Genomic DNA, 18,808 nt, shown 5'->3' on the forward strand with positions numbered 1-18,808 from the left:
CCTCAGATCCAGATACGATTGGTATTTCAATTTCAAAACACCGACTCGGAACCAACGACCGAGGCCGATTGTAAAATCACTGCCAGAGAGATCTCGTCGGTGAGCAAGCAGTGCAGCAGACAAAAAAAAATCTACAATGAGAAGAACGTTTGAATAGGTTGCACGACCGACGCGCGATCAACCTTGAGCTTGAGCGCTGAGTCCAACGCATTTAAAGTTAAACAAGGTGGCATACTCTCGCATGGGAGATGAGTCAGCCGTGATACTGAAACCGGCCGCAATGCCGAGGATAGCCGCGATGCCGCGTCGCCAGTGGAGTTTCATGACGTCACACGTCAGAGTCGCTCGAGGGAACAAACATTCCTTCGCGCCCTACACGCCCTCAGACGCAACCTGTTATATGGCAATATACTTATGATCATTCTCTTTACGCTTATTCATTGTTTGATGACCCCCGCTCCTTCTCAGAATGTGTGGAAGGACGATACTCTGAACGACGGTCGTAGTGTTTCTACGGGATGGGTCTGGCAAGTAATCTCAGTGTCTGGGTTCGTTGTGTATGAAGCCTAATGGAATCGAAGGATTGAATATACACGATAGTGTCGCCCAACGAATGGATGATAGGAGCGGGAGCCGATCAGCGGCGGTGCGGTCATCTTTGTAAACCAGACAGCGCCCACGAGTGAGTGGAAAGACATCATCGACTATCACGTACAATGCTCGACCGACGAATGGGTGGAGGAGGTTACGGAGCAATGGAAGTCGGAAAGGCCGGCGGATTGGGACATGCAAGGCGTATCCAATGGCGTTGGTGGACGAGGGGGGCAGGTGACGAAGACGCACGAAATAGGCAAGAGTGCGTATAATTTTGAAGTCACTGCGACAGCTTTCTCACATTCGGCTGTGGCTTTTTCTAGACGAGCAAGCAATACAAGAAGCCGAAGGAGAAAATATTCCTCCATCGCGTAGCGGAGTAGATGCCTCTCTTCCTCTCTCTCAGAAACCGTCTTCTGCTTCCGCCAAACCTTCGACCCATTCCCTTCACGCTCGATCCGACCCTTCCAACCGTTCTCCAAAGAAGAATGTTCTCCGGCACCACAACGCAGACGACGCGCCATGTCCCAGAATGGCCCTAGACAGTCTAGCCAAATCCGTCAACGATTGTGATGTCGATGCGGACGATCCCGCTGCTCACACCTCGAACCCCGTATCCACAATAGAGCAAGTCGCCGTTGCTCCCATGATGAAGCAGGGCGGTTCGCTACGTTCGAGGCTGGAGACTCCCATGATGCCGCCTCCACCGCCTCCGCCACTCCGGCGAAGACTGCTCCCGCCACGACTCCTGAATGCGCACGACCGGCTGCACGAACACAATTAGGGAAGGGATATAGGTTCGGACATGCTACGTGGTCAACCGAGCCGCGTCCGAGTTCTCTTGTCTTTCTTTGGCACCGCGATTCTGCTACAGCTGTGTTGAACCGACCGTATGTTTTATCAGTACTGTTTCTGGCTGGTGGTGCCCTGTAGTGCCTGCCCAGCGTCGTAGACTCGAATCTTGTCGGGTTCGGAGCTCTCCTCGAATCAAATCATTCGCCCACGTATAGAATGTCATGATATTCATCGTACCTAATGAGAACATCGTACCTATTTGAGTCCCTCATGCCGAGCTGATTTTCGATCCTTCATTTTGTGTGGTGACTGGGCTCTACACGATTGTAGCTCCCTTTCTATAATGTAAAGCGCGAGAATGCGAGGGGCATTAAATACGACGACACGGATCATGACGACGTCAAATAGGACATGTGTCTGTACAATGCAGTCAACTCCTCTGATGTAGTGCAGTACGTTGGGTCGAGGGTTTACATGGCTCCTTCAGTGTCTTCTGCGCACGTAGCCAGCTTCAAGATATTGGAGCGCGAGGCGAGAAAAGTTGGCCCTGCCAGGCACGTAAAACCCCTTCCTGTCGAAGCAACGCGTGTCATGTCCCGAGATAAAACCAGTCGTTGAGGGCGGCCCTGTAATTAGACTGAAAGTTGCTGTTATCGGATATCAACATCACAGGGAGAGTGGGGAAAGTATAGAGAAGGCATTCTGTAGTAGCGTCTCCATGGAAGGTAAGCGGCCCTGTAAGCTCAGAGACGAGTAAGAGAAAGGTGCCATCTTCCATGGAGTTCAAGGTCGTCGGCCAACGTGTTTACGATGAATCTACCGCCGGGATCAAAGGACAGCGCACGGGGAAAGAGGGATGGCAGCCTCTTAACTTTCCCCCCAACCTACGGAAAAGAAGAGAATACGGGTGATGGAATCATTGCGAGGAAGGTTATGTATGAGTACGTAGCCTGTTCGCACATGTTGAAACAGGAGTTGGTCGGCATAAGTAATTGCGACGGTGTGAAGGACATTTTAAGCAGGGTAATGTATGGCAAGTCGGCAAATAATACCGTTCTATGTATTAATCTGACCTCAGATATGATGGCGTGGATAGTAGACAGCTGAAGGATGTCAGCGAAGCGATAGCTTGTGTGCTGGGGAGGAGCAGCGCCGGGCACTGGACGGGACCGCACGGTAAAAGATATGATTGTTGCGTTTAGTGTGGTTCTTGGGGACATCGGTGTTGGCATACAGCGGTTGTCACTCGGGCCTGGCGAGCTGGCCGGTGCACACAGTCTTGGTGACGGATGTCCGTGTCAATCTGGATACGACAAACCGACCGAGGTGGCGTGGAGTGGGATCCGTAGAGCGCGAACTGAATTCATGACGCGAGCTTAAGCAGGTGGCTCAGTCCGATACTAAGTTAATCACGATAAGCCAGATAGAGAGCTGTTGCACGGACGTTTGGTCGATGAGCAGACAAATGCACCAGGGAACAACCAAGCAGAGCGGCATAAAAACAACTCGTGATGGCCGTGCCCATTTCTTCAGAAACAACCGGGACAGAGCCTGCATGAGCCACTGGTAGCCGTAAGGAAGACGTCAGAGCGGTTGCTAACATGAAGGAAACAGCTCGATTCAAGTTGGACAATAAGCGGTAGAATCAGAGCGTGCTCGACTACGAATATAACACAGAAACGCCTCAGGGGGTAGGGCGACGGGCACTGGTGTATAGACGATTACGCCTGTAGTTACAAAGCGATCCTAATACAGAAATCAAAGCTGTCAAGCAAACGAGGTCTGAGCTGCAGAGCGGCTAGTAGCAGAGAGAACTTGAAAGAGGGGAGTTTCAAAAATTAAAACAGTCCGAACGGTCTGCCACTGCAAGGCGCCATGTCTGTCGCCAAACGTATTTTGCGTTTAACCAGCAAAGATGATTCCGACCTAAAGTACTTACCTCCGTACGCCTTGCGCCCTCCATTTGGGCAGAAGTTCGAGTACAGAGAACGGGAACGGAGGAACCCGCCGACATCAGCCGGCGGCACGAGTCTTGCCCCGATGATCTTGCGCCACACTATTTGTAACTGGCACAACGCCGGCCACTCTGACACTCATGGTACATGTCGAACGCTCCTAGCAATCCGGGGGCCTGGTGTTCGTTCTTCGCGGTAATCACTTCACTGAAGTTGTTCTTAGCACTAGTATGCCTGGTACTTACCCGACCATGGGAAATGCGCACGATGTACTACCACGTCGGTACGCTGTCTACAAATGGGCCCAAAACTGAGACCCCACCTTCACCACAGAGCATTTAAGAGGATCAGAGGCAATCCGTTGCGTCACTGGACCCTACCATCGTGACCTTGGTCTGATGTGTTTGTCTCTGTTGACACGGCTCGGTGAACTTGCACGATATAAGACTGAGTATCAACTTCTCCGTCTCCGTCTCCCCTCATCTCACTGCCCTGATGTCGTTCGATGTAGATGCCGACCCACCCTCTGATCCTATTTCTCTACATGCCTGGCTCACTCAGTTTTCCCAACACTTATGCCTCCTCGCAAATAAACTTGTGGCGTTTCCAAACCGTGAGCCGTGTCCGGAGTCGCTGGTGGCCGCACGAGCCTTTACGCACGCAGCGGTGAGTTCATCCATGTTCTTTCCGACTATATTAATAGTACAATTCATCTAATTGTGGACAGAGTCGATGGCAGTATCACAGGAATCTCCCCATCGAGACCGACAAGGGTGTTCTTGCAGCATGGGCTGAGATATCTCGCCATCTCGAGTCCGACGTCCAACTAGGGCGACGATGGCTGTCCGTCTTGAAACAGGATGCCGATAGCGACGACGAGGACGAGGACGAGGACGCGGACGCGGACGAGCCCACGCATAACCACGGGGGACTAGCTGCATGGATCGTCCCCGTCACAGGTTTCTACGAAGACAGCTGCTCCGTTATACTGAAATGGACCGAACGCACACTCGCACTTGAGAAATGGTGGCGCGGTTTGCTCTCTTTACATCCTGAACTCCCGCGAGACGCGAGACCTTCGGGTAGTGTGATCGAGTTGTTCGACAGGGACTATTGGAGGAAGCAGGATGAGGATCTATTCGGAGATCAACCTTTACCATTTTCTTCCTGTTGGAAAGGGGCCGTGTTTGACCCTGATCAGCATATCTCACGCACTACTCTTGAACCTCGGGTGTGCTCTCCTCTCGTCGACGTGGACTATATAGACATTTGAAACTAATATATTATATTTAGGATCTAGACAACACTTTTACGCAGGGGGTCGATACTAGGGTAGACAAGGAGGGTGTGCACGTACGTATTGCATGCTGGGCGCTCATTTTTTTTATTCCACTTGCTCTGGATGGATCGCTCATGATTACGTTTAGGTTCTTGGCTCCAGTCTCGTCTCCGACAAGGAAAAAGGGGACTCTCCATCCCGTACGCCCGTCCAACAGTCCACGTCCGAAGACAACGTGCACCATCAAACATGGGACAACGGAGAAGATGTCGAACAGGAGGAATCTTCGGGCGGAGAGAGGGGTGGAAAACGTCAAAAGGTTGTCCTGAGACAGGAGGCTGTCAATAGTGAAGGGGAGGATGAAAAGGTACGCTATTTACTCGTCATTCATTGATATTCACCTGAGTTTTCTTGACCAGCCCGATGATGACGACGAAGATGTTGTTGAACTTCTCAAACGGTCTCGTAAGCCACGGACGCGCTCCTCTACCGCCCGGCCTAAAACGCTACGACCGACGAAGTCCGCCTCGGCCACCACATCTCGCCGTCGTGCTACTCAACTCCCTAGCACGAAATCTTTGCCGCCGAACACGCTCTCGAAAATTCCGCCATCTTTGTCCACTGCTAAGGCGGCATTTATTTCTGTGCCGTCCAGAAGTAGAAGGCGTTCTTCGACTAAGGTGACGCCACATCTTAAACCATCTACAGGAAGCAAGCGCAAGCGTGCTCCGGTAGAGAGTGGAGAAGAGAAAAAGGATGACGAGAGCAGTAGCGAGGATAGCGTTGTGAGTGATGGCGATATACAGGGCGTAGAGGAGGACGGTAAAGAGGAGGAGACAGTGCAAGAGGCGGCAAAGGCCACTAAGCGTCCTTATTATGTTGACGATGACTTGGCTTTCATGAAGAAAAAGTCGCACGGCCGAGATTTGTGGCGTAGGGAGATTACAAATAGGGGGATGCAGGTCGTTAAAGTAGGTTTTTATTCGTCATCATATAGACGCACTATCTGATACCTGACATCAGTCTGAAAGGCGTTGCGGGTGGTGCGCTGGTGTCTCACCCGGTAGTCCTAAATGCAAGGCAAGCTGTTGCCTCATCACGGATTACGGCGATTGTAGTCACCCAGAGGACGACACGCGCTGTGCACAATGTTTCTTAGCGAACCGGACCTGCGATTGGGAGTGGACGAGGAACTCAGACGGTTCGATCCTTCCCAAGGAGAAACTGATGACGAAAGGTCGGTTCTTCCACCGTTTCTATATCGCTGTCGATTTGCTGACATGTTCAACCAGGCAAGGTCACACAGCGTCGGGGCCGATCAGCATCAAACAGCCACGCTGACGTTGTCCGAGCCCCGTCCACCAATGGCGGAAAACGTGAGCGTGTGCACATCCACGATGTTACTGTAGTGTATACTCACATGTAATCTCTACCATAGAGGATGCCGGCGTGGACTTTGGCAATGGTGTTGCCCGGTATGACGTCTTCGGCGTCTCGGTCCCCATCGTCGAGGATCTGGGGAATGACCCTGCAGGTGGGAGCCGTGTTCATCTTCGTCGACATCTCCTCGATCTCCTTCAAGAACATACCTTAGCCAAGGTGGCCATTGCGGAAGCAGCCGCTAGGAAGGATAGGCTAGTTGCTAATGCTCGTGCATTTGTCGATGCATATGTGGCATCGACGGGCAGTTCATCAAGCACAGTCTAAACCTCCCTACCTATATCTCGTCGCAGTTCTTTGGATGATATCACCTCTCGTTTCGCTGAATATATGCGGTTTGTTGGTGGTTTGCGTTTTTCTTGGGACTACTTCTGCATCGAATGAAACGAATATCTATCTGAATTTACGGTTTGACAAGTTCTAGTGTCTGTTGTAACATAATGGGGGGCATACAGCCCTCTGAGCGTCGATGTTTTGCAGCAGTTGTATACTATTGAACTTAATACAGTGTCACTTTTCTTGAATGAGGCCTCCGACTGTTTTCAGCTCAAGCTCAATATATACACTGCGTAACTGCTCACCATGACCCTCTTAGTCGTCACTAAATTTGATGATCGGTCGCGTCCGACTCTGGCCACGCAACGCTAATGACTTGCCTGGAGGGCGATTGGCTTCTTGCCTTGAGGCAAGCCTGGGGATAATGACTCAGTGAGGCTAGCATCAAAGTAGGCGAGCAACTATGTAATGTAGACAGCAGAAGGGATAAGACATGAAGCTCCAAGTAAAACCGTTGCTGGCCGTGTTTGGATAAGTTCGCACGTGTTGGGAGCATCAGCGCGTACGGTGCTAATATCTCGTTTACCCATTGATCAACATACACTCGGCGTTCAAGTTGCAGTGATGCCTGTCAATGTTGATTGGTTCAGTGTGAGACTATCCTCTGTTCCTCTACATTTCACACAACACAAATCAGCCATCCGCATCAACAGGTTTTCGGAGACATAAGCAATGAAAACGAACGACTGACCCTGCGCCTGATCGGCTGCCTCCTGCACGTCCTTTAGATCACGTTTATGGTTCTTCACCACGAGCTCCCTGGCCTCTTTATCCCTCGCGATTTGTCCGGGCGTCGTTTCTGCATTGCGGATCTCACGAGTCGAATGCGCGATTTTACCCTCCGTAGTTACTAGGTCGGGTTTCTGATTCACAAACCGATATCAGCACCGACCGCACACCCATGAAGAGAGAAAAGAGTCAGTAGAAAAAGTAGTTCAAGGAAGCAAGAAGGGAACAGTAAGAGTGAAACGCACCTTCCCTACAACAGCCCTCTCCGCGCTCTTCAGCGCCCTCAGCTTCCGCATCGCGTTCAACCTTGCGTTGGCCTGCTCCGTCCTCGCATCTGCCAATTCCTCGTCATGCACGCGTTGTTTTTCGTGTAGACTTTCGAGGGTACGTGCTTGGTCTTTGATCTCGTAGCGTTACGCTCGAGGGCTTCTTCGATGTGGAACAGCTTGAAGAAGACGCGACGGAGGATGAGGTAGTCCTATGCAGTCGAGCAAGTACAGTGGTATACGTGTCAGAAAAGATGCATACATGCGTTTGAAAGGGAGTCTGGACGGTGGGCGACGTACCCTCTCCTGACAGGACGCCTCGAACTTATGCGCCTCCGTCTTCTGCTCCTTATACTGCTTAATCTCCCCTGCAATACCCCTCCGCTTCGTAAAATTAAACGTTGCATTCTCCACCGTCTTCTCCTGCTCCGCCTTCGCCTCCTCGTACGCCGTTGCCAGCTCCAAGCCCCCGCTGAGCTGCTCTATCACTCGGGGGAGGTCCTTCGGGGGGATGCGACGGCTTCGACGTCGCCTTGGAAGACGAGGAAGTTTTTAGCTTTGACCAGGATGTTGTGGGAGGTTAGAGAGGTGTTGTAGACGGAGTAGGTTACTACGCGGTCATTGACTTTGTATTCTGAGGCGCCGGTCGTAAAAATTCTGCAAAAAAGGAAATTTCAGTACGCATATATTGTGCTCACAGCGCATATATGGGGCTTCTAGCGGGATAAATAGGAGATGATTGGGGTCCGGGGATGTATGGGCCACAAGGCCACGCCACACGATAACCCAATAACACCAACCCCTAAACCCAGGAGGACACAAAAACACTCACGTTCTTGGAAACCTCCACTCCTTCCCCTTCACGTCCTCATGAGCCGCCAGCACCCGCGCCTTCTTCGCTGTCCCTTCGCCCTCTTCCTCCCCTTGCCCCTGTTCCACATACAGACTCACATCGCCACTGGGGGCTCGCGTCCCCATTCGAGTCCCTCAAGAGTCTCCTACCTCGGTAGACGAGATTCTTTAGCTAAGACCGGAGCTGTGCGCTCTTGACGCCCAGGACGAAAGAGATGGCGTACATGAGTTTGGACTTTCCGGCTCCGATGACGGAGCTGAAGTTGCGGAAGGGGGCGTACGAATAGGCGCCAGCTGACGCATCGTGGGTTTCGCAGACATATCGGATGGGAGAGTCTAGTTAGAGGGAGTGGCTCGACCTCTCTTGAGCAAGGGAGACGGAAAATAAGAGAAGCAGAGATCAAGACGAGGGAAAAGGAACATACCAAGGATGGTCCGAAAGCCTGGGTCCTCAGCGTCGGCTCCTTGGATCAACCAAACTGTTATCCTACCTCTTTCTACTCATTAATCCGTCTCTTGTGTGGTGTTGAGGTATTGTGGCCATACACGAGCGGGTGCGAATGCGTACGAGGTAGGGCGAGCGAGGTGGTGGTGGTGCGGAAGGAAGAAGCAACGAGCGTCGTCATTTGAGCGTGGACAAAGGCTGTAAGGTGACGCACGATACTGAGATACATGATGAGGGGATTCCGGCTGCGCTACAAAATGCACACCACAAGTGCAGCCTGGGAGTAGCCCGCTTTAAGAGAGTGTGTATTGCCTGGGAGAGCAATATTGGAGCAAGAAAACCGGGAGTGGCACCTAGTATTACCCCCGGACTACAATTCGTTGTAGTGGGACTGCGCCACCGTGTTTAGCCTTGTTTGTTTTTGGCATCCTTGGCATAATTATGCGGCAAGCAGGGTAATCCCGTTGTGTGGCTCGTGGCTCCCACGTGCCACCACGCGTCAGTGCCGGTCGGCACACGCCAATTTGCCAGCAGATATTCGGCGTCGCTCTTTTCGTCTGAACCAGCTACGATATTCTCAAAAGTACGAAGCATCAATCAATAATGGATGTCGGCCAGTACCATGAAGACGTGCAACTGACATTTTGGTGGTCATATTGCACACCCTGGCGTGTTCTATATCCATCCTTTATCTCATCTCTGCTCGCTCGGCCTCCCTAATATATCTCACAACTCGAACACGCGTTTCTGGTTTGTCCAGCCAGGTCCAGCTGGCAGCGTCATAATTATCACGAAAAGCACTGGTCGCTCACTATCGCCCGTATGCATCCGTCGCCTTTTGTGGCTTTATGGGAAGGCTTCTTCCACGTCCATTTCGGAAGCCCGGAATTCGAACATACAAGTTCTCTCTAGCCGTCACCGCATCCACATACATCGTATTATAAGGCTCCTCTTGCAAGTATCGGAATCATTGACCTTCTCCGCCCCTTCTCTGGCCGGAACGCCCGCCATATGTCGCACAATGCAAACTACCGCTATCATCATCATTTTACAGTTTCGCTGTCTCTAGCGCTCTGGTCTCAACCTACTGGTATACAAACTAGTTCATCCGATCTTATTATCCCTTCAAACTTCACCTTCACACTGGACCTACCTCGCACTCCTCCGCGCCGTTCATGCTGGACACGTTGAGGACATAGTGAGTTGATGTGTGTGGCGTGTGGCGCAGCTTCGCGGCCGACGACATCCTGAGAACTTCGAATGCTATGAGCGTGGTCGAGGTTCGTTCCTGCCGCCTGGTTGGTCTCTTGTCTAAATTACCACTCAACCCAATGTGTCATGACAGCTCAGCCATGTCACCGACAACCAGGGTTTGCCCCTCGCGGTCAACACGGTCAACCACCGGTGTTGTAACATCACCTGAATCAAGCTCCAGTCCGTCTTCTTCGCCTCAAACTGCTCCAACCGGTCTCCCTCGTGTCGACAGTCGAATAGCACCACAAGCGGACAAGACCGACGAGGAGGACGAGGACGCGAACTTGGCGGCAGCGAACGATAAGTAAGGAGTTGAACGATGAGGACCGGAGGTGAACTATGCTATAAATGGACATACAGGTGAGTTCGTGTTCAGTCTTCCCTAGGCTATGGTGGCTGTGCCTTATTCGCCTCTTGTATTCCTGTAGGGTACGGGTTTCACTTCATGAACGAATCGGACGACGCCGTCCTCTTCCGGGCTGGACGAGATGACGTCCCTCCTGTGCGTTTTCGCCACCTCGCCGCAGATGATTCCAACAACTGGAAGCTCGGACGATCGCATGTGGACCAATGTGCTCTTGATCGTGGGTATTTGCTCTTCGGAAGATCATGGAAGACTATATCATTGATGACTATGCGGCAACAACTAACGACACTGACATTTGAGGCGACTTGTAATCTGGTGAGCACACCGAATGTATTCTTCGCAGCTACTTAACTTCTCTGATGGCCCTAGAATATCATACGTTGCTTATTGAGGTTCACTTTCTTTTCAATCTCTCTGAGATCTGTCCTCACCGGTGTGGCGCATCCGAGTCCTGAGCGGAGTAGCAGACGACACGCAGCGACCATAATGAACGAAACCCTAGCACAGTCGATGGTGAAACGACGCCAAACGCCACCTCACTCAACGCAGTGCCGAATCGCCCGACAGTCAGCTACATTCCCTCGCCTCTTCAATCGTACTCTGCAGGTTCTACGAACCAGGTTTCGGTGCCGCCGAAAGTGAATCACCCACTCGTTAAATATCAGAACAAGTCCACTGCGGCACGCACGTCCATCGCCATTCTTTCTCCGTCCTCTTTGTACTCTGACTATCCACCAAACCTCGGCTCCAGGAACATCCGCCAATATATGTGGCCCGCGATGCATCACAGCACCCAGCTCTTCGGGAGCAGCACATAACGTTCCTGACTGAAGACCACAAACACCTCCAATATTTCTTATGTCCTCGTCCTCCCAGTCTACCACCTCTGACTCCTTTCAATTTAGCATGTGCCCCGCAGGATACAAGACGCATTCTCCCCGTTGAGTTGGGCTCTTTACTCGAGAAGAGCCAGAACGTGAACAACGTTGGCTTCGTCGTACCCGAGGCACAAGCCTCTACTCGCTGTTTTCGATTAGGCACCCGGGCTCCGAGAGTTCAGTAGAATGGGCACGTTGCGAGTTACTATGTTCGAGGGAATGGCTGGTTTCGACAGCTGTTGACGCTCTAGACTTCTTGTGTAGCTTGTCGACAAGCTCGCTGTGTAGTCCGTAGTCCGTTTTATTATACTCCGACAATTCTCTGCCGCGTAATTCTATTCCCTTGTGGCACAAACATTCACTATACCGTTGCTAGTCGGCAGAGACATCACTTCCCTTCAGCGATAGATACATTTGGCTTCTAGATCATACAAAAAGAGAACAACTCGCGATATATGCCGCATGAACGTAGACTATGAAGTTCATAAAGAGCTACTCCAATGGACCAACAGGTTAGTTACTCGTCAAAAAGGAGGCGCACATGACGTACTTCAACTTGCTTTAGAAGGGGTGCACTACGCCGCCGTCACCTCTGGTATGACCGGTAGTAGCTGCCGAATTCGATTCTCCTCCCTCTCTCGTTCCCATTCGACATGCACAGGTAACTGTCGCAGGAGGTGTTAATAGAAAACATTTGAACCATCGTGCTCGCATTCGTTTGTGACTTACGTTTGCCTGTAGTTCAAAACTTGCCTGCCTGTGCGCATCCTCCAAGCGAATCTTCTCCGCCTATGAAAGGATGATGAGCGACAGATCTCATGGAGACTCTAAGATAATACGACGTACCTGTTCGCTCTGGAACCGCGCAAATTGTTGCTCATACTTGTCTAGCACCTCATTCGTCGGGAGCCTGATTCTGATCGAGCTCTCGTTGACGGAGAAAAAAGTGAGCCGGGAGAAGAGGTTGTAGGGGCCGGCATGCTTGCCACCAAGATGGAAGTAAGGACCCTTGACTGTCCTCCCAGAGCACTGAACTCTCACAGCGTCATAGATAGCCGCAGCGTACCAATAGCACTGGAACTTCAGGGCGTCGTAGCAGGGCTGCTCAGCGTGGAGAATGTGCAATAGTACGCTGAGTTGGACGTCGGATATCTGGTCGTTCGGCATTGAGAGGGTGGAGATGACGACGGCTTCGTTGGGGGAAGGAAGTGCCGGAGGGTCGTAAACCGTTCCGGGTTTGCATACCGTGACCTTATCCACAGCTGGAAACCCTACAGAGAAACACTCCGGCGACAACACCCTCGCAGCCTTCGATCCAACTCTGTCCGCCCCCTGTGCCCCCTGGCCGAAGCGCACAAAACGCTCGAGTATCACTATACCTCTCCAGTCGCGATCGAAAGGGCACCGAAGGCATACGACGATGAACTCGTGGTAGGGAGAATGGACAGACTTGTAATGCACCATTTCATGAACATAGGGTCGCGTGGTACGAGGACTGTCCTGAACAGATGCAACCCAATCGAAATGAGAGAACTGCATCTCTCGTTTTGGCGTATGGAAGAGGCCATAAGGCCGGAAAATGTCGTTGAAAGACATGGGTGATGCTGTGTGACGATCTGGGACGAAGCGATGAGACCCAAGGGCGGATACGCATGGGAGTGCATCCCGCCGTATAAGGCGCGTTTACATGATGAGCGCCGAAGGTAGCGCCAACGTCGACAGGTTGGGCGCGGACGCCGCATGAGTCGACAATGAAACACCCCGCACGTCGGATATTGCAGCGTAGAAAACTCGGACTCACTATTTGGCCCAGTCTGGGGCTGTTCACTACCATGTGCCTCACGGACTAGTGGTTAGATTCCAACCTCAGCTTCTAATAGCGGACATCCATCGGTTGAACCGTAGCGTGGCGACGTGGTGCGCCGTCGAAGAGCTCAACGACGAGGTAATAAACGATGTTTGCAGGAAATGCCAGATGTACGAAGCCCTAGACAAGTGACAGGTCTCACAACCTCTTATCCTCGACGCCAGCGGTGACGATGGAGAGGTTCGTCACGCTGTTAAAGAGCGAGCCGGTCGAGCGTGACGGTGAGTATATGCGGTAGCTGGTTTTTACTGGCGACTGAAGTAGAACGTACCAACAAAGACTCAGACTCCAAATAGCGAAGATACAGAATATTGCATACGCATTGTCATTGTCATTGTCATTGTGTTTAAAGCCCCGCGCGGAAAGCGCCTATGTGAGCTTTTGTAAGTAGCCATCGTGGTGAGTGATGAAGAGCGAGCCGATTTGCCCATGCTGGGGCAGTCCATATACGTAGCGGCACTCTCCGTTCTAACGGGACACTGACCAAACACTAACCCCACACCGTATCGGAATTCCACGCCGCCCCTTTCCGCTGCACCACTGCCGCGCCTCTGCTGCACTACCTTCGGCAGCAGTCACTTTGCTGGTGGATAACTACAGGCACTCCTGGTCTGCTCTATACCACAGGCATACTCCTTGGAGCGGGAGTGCTTATGCCGTGCACTTTCCCTTGGAGCAGTCTGAGTAACCCTAGACACCCTATCATTTCAAGCTAACACCACTATGTCTTCAACGAGGTCAAGTTCTGGCACTCTGACGCTCGAGCAGGACCGTCAGGATGTCGTAGAAGCACTGTCCATTTTTTCCTAAGTTTTTTCTCCTCTTTCTCTGTCGCTATAAAAAGTCTATCATGCAGCTAGTTGTGGGCGCATGAAGGTCTTCGATTGCCTTCATCAAGCTCGACGAAGGGGGAGGTTTAGTCTAAAAGATATGCATCCCACAGTATCATAAGACAGCAAAAGCCGCCTGATACTATCTCGAATCGGTTTCTCTCTAGGTCACCGTATCGCGCAAGTATGGGCCTCCAGCCCCTCACTATCGTCGGCCCCATCCCACTCCAAAACAGCACATTCTCTTCTGTTTCCCCAGATCCCTACCCTATCTGATCCCTTCCCTCTTTGCCTGCGGCCTTGAGGAAATCCAGAAAAGTAGACAACATCAGCAAAAGTGAGAAACGCGCCTAGAGGCCTGGGAGATCTGGGAGCCTCTGGGACGCTCACACCTCTTGTCTACGTCTTGTCGACCTTGGAAACAGCTCGGAAATGAACCAAACAGTGAAACACGCGTACTACGCGGCCATAGACCATCGACGTTCATTTCAGTCTGCTGGTCGTCACGTCATACGATGCAGAGATCAGAATTCAACGGTATCCAGGTGAGTCCTGCCTGCCCTAAACACGACACCGAGATGGTCTGGCGCTCGATGGCCTTTCTTGACGCGGATTCCTTTCTCCTGTAGCACTTGTGATCCATCTGCCCTACACATACCTTTATATGGCACCGCGGCCGCGGTTCTCTCTCTCATCGTGCAACTTCCAACCCACTGCGACGTCTTCTCGATTCTCACTCCGTCTAACATGTCGTGTGAAGCCATGGTCGAGGATCGTCAGGCCGCCCGCGCGTTAGTTGGTTTGGGGATTGGGAACCCTTCTTTTTCGGACAACCTGAACGCCTACCTGCTTAGTTCCTCGGCCTCATATTTGTTATGTGGTCATCGAACAGGTAGCATGGCAAGCTCAGGTAGTAGCTCCGATGGTCAGAGTCTGTACGTTGTGAATGCGAGTGCGAATAAGGGTTTTTACGGGCGTAGATCGCGGATGAGTCCAGGAAAGTCGCTACTTTGTAGCGACCAGTGTGGACAAGCAGCGCCTGCCTTTGACCGTGAGTATCCCATTTGATGGCCGATGGTAAGTAGCTGCTCATTCAAGAATCAAGTTCTCATCAGCAAGAGTGCGCCACACAAAAACAGGTGCTTATTCCAAATTAGATATTTGGCGCGCCACACGCATACGCGTCCCGTCAAAGGACGCCGGGTCGTACTAGGTCGTACCCAAGTACCTCGACTTCATCCACCACTTACTCTCCACCACCTCTTTCGATCTTTATCTCTGTAACATGGTTACTGCTGACGGAGGTGCTTACAGGCAAGGCCTTGTACAACTTTTTCGGAAGGCCAGCATCCGCGCTTTTCCCACACGGCTGTCCCTACCACCCCTCAGGCCTCAAGGCCTCTCTGGGCTGCTTTCGGCAGCAGTCACCTTGCTGTTGAATAATTACAAGTCACACTCGTCTGCTCTATAACACGGACATACTCTTCGGGTGGTGGAGTGGGCGTCCTTACGCCCTGCACTTTTCACCTGGGTAGCAGATCTCGACAGCCCCGTCATTTCGAGCTGGCACATCTATGTCTTCGACAAGGTCAAGTTCTGGCACCGTGACGCTCAAAACCCTGGTGGAACCTTTTTGTTCTTGTTCGTCCGAGAAGGGACTCGGAGATGGAGAATTTGGATGAGTTAGGGGAGGTCAACGAGCTTGGGGCTGCCATGAGTTTCGAATGCTGTCCCTAATACCATGACCACTGTTTCTCTTTCCTCTTTCCTTCAGTTCAAATTTGTGCTATCGGAATCGTTCGCTGACAACGGAGCCCTTTGGCACGCCACACTGATAGAATGGCCTGCATGATTACGCCACCCGGCCTCAACGTACGCTCCCCGAAGTGGAGGTGTTGAGAGGTGCGAAGTGAAGGCTGCCGAGGGAGCATACCATCGAGATGCTACCCCCGTTGAGGCCGAGGATGTTATAAATTGTTAGTGATGTCGAGGTCCGTGTTTTGTTGCTCACTCCCTCCTTCAACGGCTACCTTCACTTACATGCAATTCTCTGCAAAGGTTTTAGTGTTGACGGCGTGATTTATGATGTATAAGTCAGTTCCTTAGGAGCTATTGAGAACCGTTTCCATGTTTCATTTTCCCTACTTTCGTTCGAGCCTCGCTGTTGTCACTATACCGAGACCTTGCTGTGAGCCGTAGGCGTACGTGCGCGATCATACTTGCTCCGAATTCCTTGTGGACCATGGTGTGCATTTCCTCAGGCTCCCATGGTTTGCCTCTGACATTCCAAGTATTTTCGCATCTGTAGAGCCCTTCGTCCTCCTTACACAGAACTTGAACTTTCGCCTTCCAGACGACGATCACTCGCTCCCCATACACCACATCTCGCACAGGACCTCAGCAGCTTCAGTATCCTTGCTGCAGCCCACAAGCAGTTCGACTGCAGCCCACAAGCAGTTCGACCCGCATCACCTGCCCTCACCACCACGGGCTCGCCACGCGGCCATGCATGGCGACGACCGGTCCCTGGCCACGGAAGGTACACCTCCACACCCAGACCTTCCCTCAATCTGTTCCTCAAGCATATCACACTCACTGCATGGGTGCATCAGTTCGGAATCGCTCTGTGTCAGGAAAGGTCCGACAATTCGGTACAGTTAGGAATGCCACGAGGTATTGAGCTCGAGTCAGATAATAGCAGAGGCAGATTAATGCAGCACGTTAGCGGAGAACGACTCTGAGCAAACCATAGGATCCCTGTACATGGCGATGCAGTAGTCCCCGTGTACGTAGTCGGTATCGACTGTCTTCCCCTCCTTAGGTCTGACTGTGGGAGACTAGTCGTGACCCTCATCTGGGCACTGCCCTTGTTGGGAAATGATCTTCTGCCAATATTAGAGCATCATTTGTTCGTCGCTTTTCCTAGCGCTGGCAACGTTGCGTTGAGCTGTTTTCAGCAGTTTGCATAGTCCCTGACAAAACAAACAAGCCAAACAACCATACAAAATCAACCTACGTCTCTGTTTGCACGCTTGGAATAGTTTCACACACTGGGCTGAAACGTGGCCGAGACTGCAATAGCTTCGCACGTCCACGAAGCACGCTACAGCTTCACGACCGTACATTAGCTAGACTGTTTACATAAATAAGGTCACGACGGAGCGGGGCTTATCTTATCGTCTCTTTATCTCATGGCGTCCGCGCTCGTCGACGTCTGCTGATGCCACTGGTTTTGTGTTTGTTCTTGCAACACCAGTGCAGGCTAGCAACTACATTGTGATACGATTGGGCATTCTATTCTCAACCTAGCTCTGCAGTATTTTCACATCACTCGATGTACCCTGTACCAAGCACCCAGGCCTCAGAATCACGGACGTCACCAAATGGTATGCTCTGTTCCATCCTACCTGCATGGTTCAATTCTCTTTACGGAAGCTTCTTGAAGACCGGCGGGCACACAGCGCTTTATCGCTTCATAGTGGTTTTCAGTCCTTCACTCTGAGCACACCCGCTCCTTTATACCGGCCGTTCAGCCCTCTTTTAGCAGCGTATGCTCGGCAAGATCTTTCCGACAATGCACGACAGATCTTCAACCGCATCAAGGCTCGCGATACACTGGAGCAGAATACCGTCACTCACGCTGCCCCCGTTGAACGTATGTTCCTTGGTCCCACCTGGTCTCATCTTATAGTCTTCTATTGGTCTGAATGCGGTCTCCCATGCACTCAGAGTCTTCGCCGCCTTCACTCCCCGTCAAAAAAAGCGTTTGTAGAGTCTTGATCATGCCTCATCGATGATATACTGACATGTTATCGTACTCTTATAGAATCTTCCCCTGGACCAGAGCATATACTGTCCAAGCGATTGTAGTCAATGTCGTATGTTCAACCTCGTATATCGCCTGCTTGGACCCGGGCCGCAGCTCACGTACTGTAAACTCTTCCTCCTGTGTAGATCGTACAGTTGACGTATCGTACATCTCCTGCGACCCCGAGAAATAACATCATTGTCTCCTTTGGACTGTACAAGGACCTAATGATGGATCTGAGAGCTAAGACATGTCGATACGGAGCCTGGGTGCTGCTTTCGGGCCATCTATCCTGCAGAGGACTCATAGGTAGTCTATTGTTCCTGATGCAGCCCCATCATTGTCGTCTTCATAAGATGAGTACAACGCTCATAGAAAGTCATACTTCGCTGCATATTTCGCTCCTTGCCTCTTCCATGAGTTTCTGAATGGGCTTCCACATCTATCTATTCACCGATGGCTCAGTGTACAACGTACAGGACCGCGTATATGTAGACGAGATACCCATACCAACTCCCTCCTAAGAGTATAAACACAAGTGCGCGAAACAAAAGCGAAGAATGCAGAGGTGAAAGATCATACCCGGCATCGAACTCTTCTATGAACGCTCGCACAGACCCACTCAAACTTACACGACATATCCTTTGCCATCGCCCCTTGAAAACCATCCCAACTATGGTCCAAACACTAAGTCACTCGCTCGTAGATCCGACGCTACACCGACCGCCGCTCGGACTAGGCTAAGAAAACCAGTCGTCGCACCCAAAGGCGATCCCTTCCCGGGCACGAACCTACATTTACCGAATAAGGACCGAGAGGAGGAGGCCGAGGCCGAATATGCAGAAAAGTCGAAAGAAGGTTGGCGGAGAAGAAGGCAGGGAGGTAGATACAGAGCCAGATATGATATGGAGCGGGAAGTGATGGTGATGGCGAGGGGCTAAGGTGGGGGAAGGTGTGTAAAGTCACGCAAGGGAGAGAAGGTGCAAAACGAGGATAAGGGGCAGTAGTATTTTGAGGACTCTGAGAAATAGTGAACAGTAGTATGAACGTCCCTTCATCGAAGGCGACGTACGCTCCGTGTAAAAAAGCGCACTACGAGAGGGGACGACACTG

The 18,808-nt window shown here is 51.6% G+C and overlaps 3 protein-coding genes across 3 annotated transcripts in view; 2 read left to right on the forward strand and 1 right to left on the reverse strand.

Annotated features, from left to right (window-relative positions):
• The window catches only part of STEHIDRAFT_52386 (DHS-like NAD/FAD-binding domain-containing protein), a gene marked incomplete at both ends in the record, with an annotated part of 3,650 nt that extends 2,681 nt beyond the window's left edge, over window positions 1–969 (forward strand). The window contains one exon of the mRNA XM_007300479.1: window positions 634–969. Within this exon, the coding sequence (XP_007300541.1) occupies window positions 634–969 (336 nt within the window). The remainder of the gene's footprint in view (window positions 1–633) is intronic.
• Window positions 970–3,839: 2,870 nt separating this feature from the next.
• On the forward strand, window positions 3,840–6,330 carry STEHIDRAFT_153374 (uncharacterized protein; the record flags this gene model as incomplete). Its single annotated transcript, XM_007300636.1, has 8 exons — window positions 3,840–4,010; window positions 4,072–4,575; window positions 4,638–4,697; window positions 4,772–4,990; window positions 5,043–5,594; window positions 5,647–5,860; window positions 5,916–5,999; window positions 6,062–6,330. 8 exons carry the CDS (start codon window positions 3,840–3,842, stop codon window positions 6,328–6,330), a joined length of 2,073 nt encoding a protein of 690 aa, XP_007300698.1.
• A 377-nt stretch (window positions 6,331–6,707) lies between these two features.
• On the reverse strand, window positions 6,708–12,786 carry STEHIDRAFT_153375 (uncharacterized protein; the record flags this gene model as incomplete). The annotated part of the gene is made up of 10 exons (XM_007300637.1): window positions 6,708–6,754; window positions 7,091–7,262; window positions 7,374–7,462; window positions 7,546–7,606; window positions 7,695–7,895; window positions 7,958–8,051; window positions 8,227–8,324; window positions 11,781–11,855; window positions 11,920–11,979; window positions 12,037–12,786. 10 exons carry the CDS (start codon window positions 12,784–12,786, stop codon window positions 6,708–6,710), a joined length of 1,647 nt encoding a protein of 548 aa, XP_007300699.1.
• Window positions 12,787–18,808: the final 6,022 nt, after the last annotated feature.

This window comes from Stereum hirsutum (assembly GCF_000264905.1).
Source record: "Stereum hirsutum FP-91666 SS1 unplaced genomic scaffold STEHIscaffold_3, whole genome shotgun sequence".
NCBI lineage: Eukaryota > Fungi > Basidiomycota > Agaricomycetes > Russulales > Stereaceae > Stereum > Stereum hirsutum.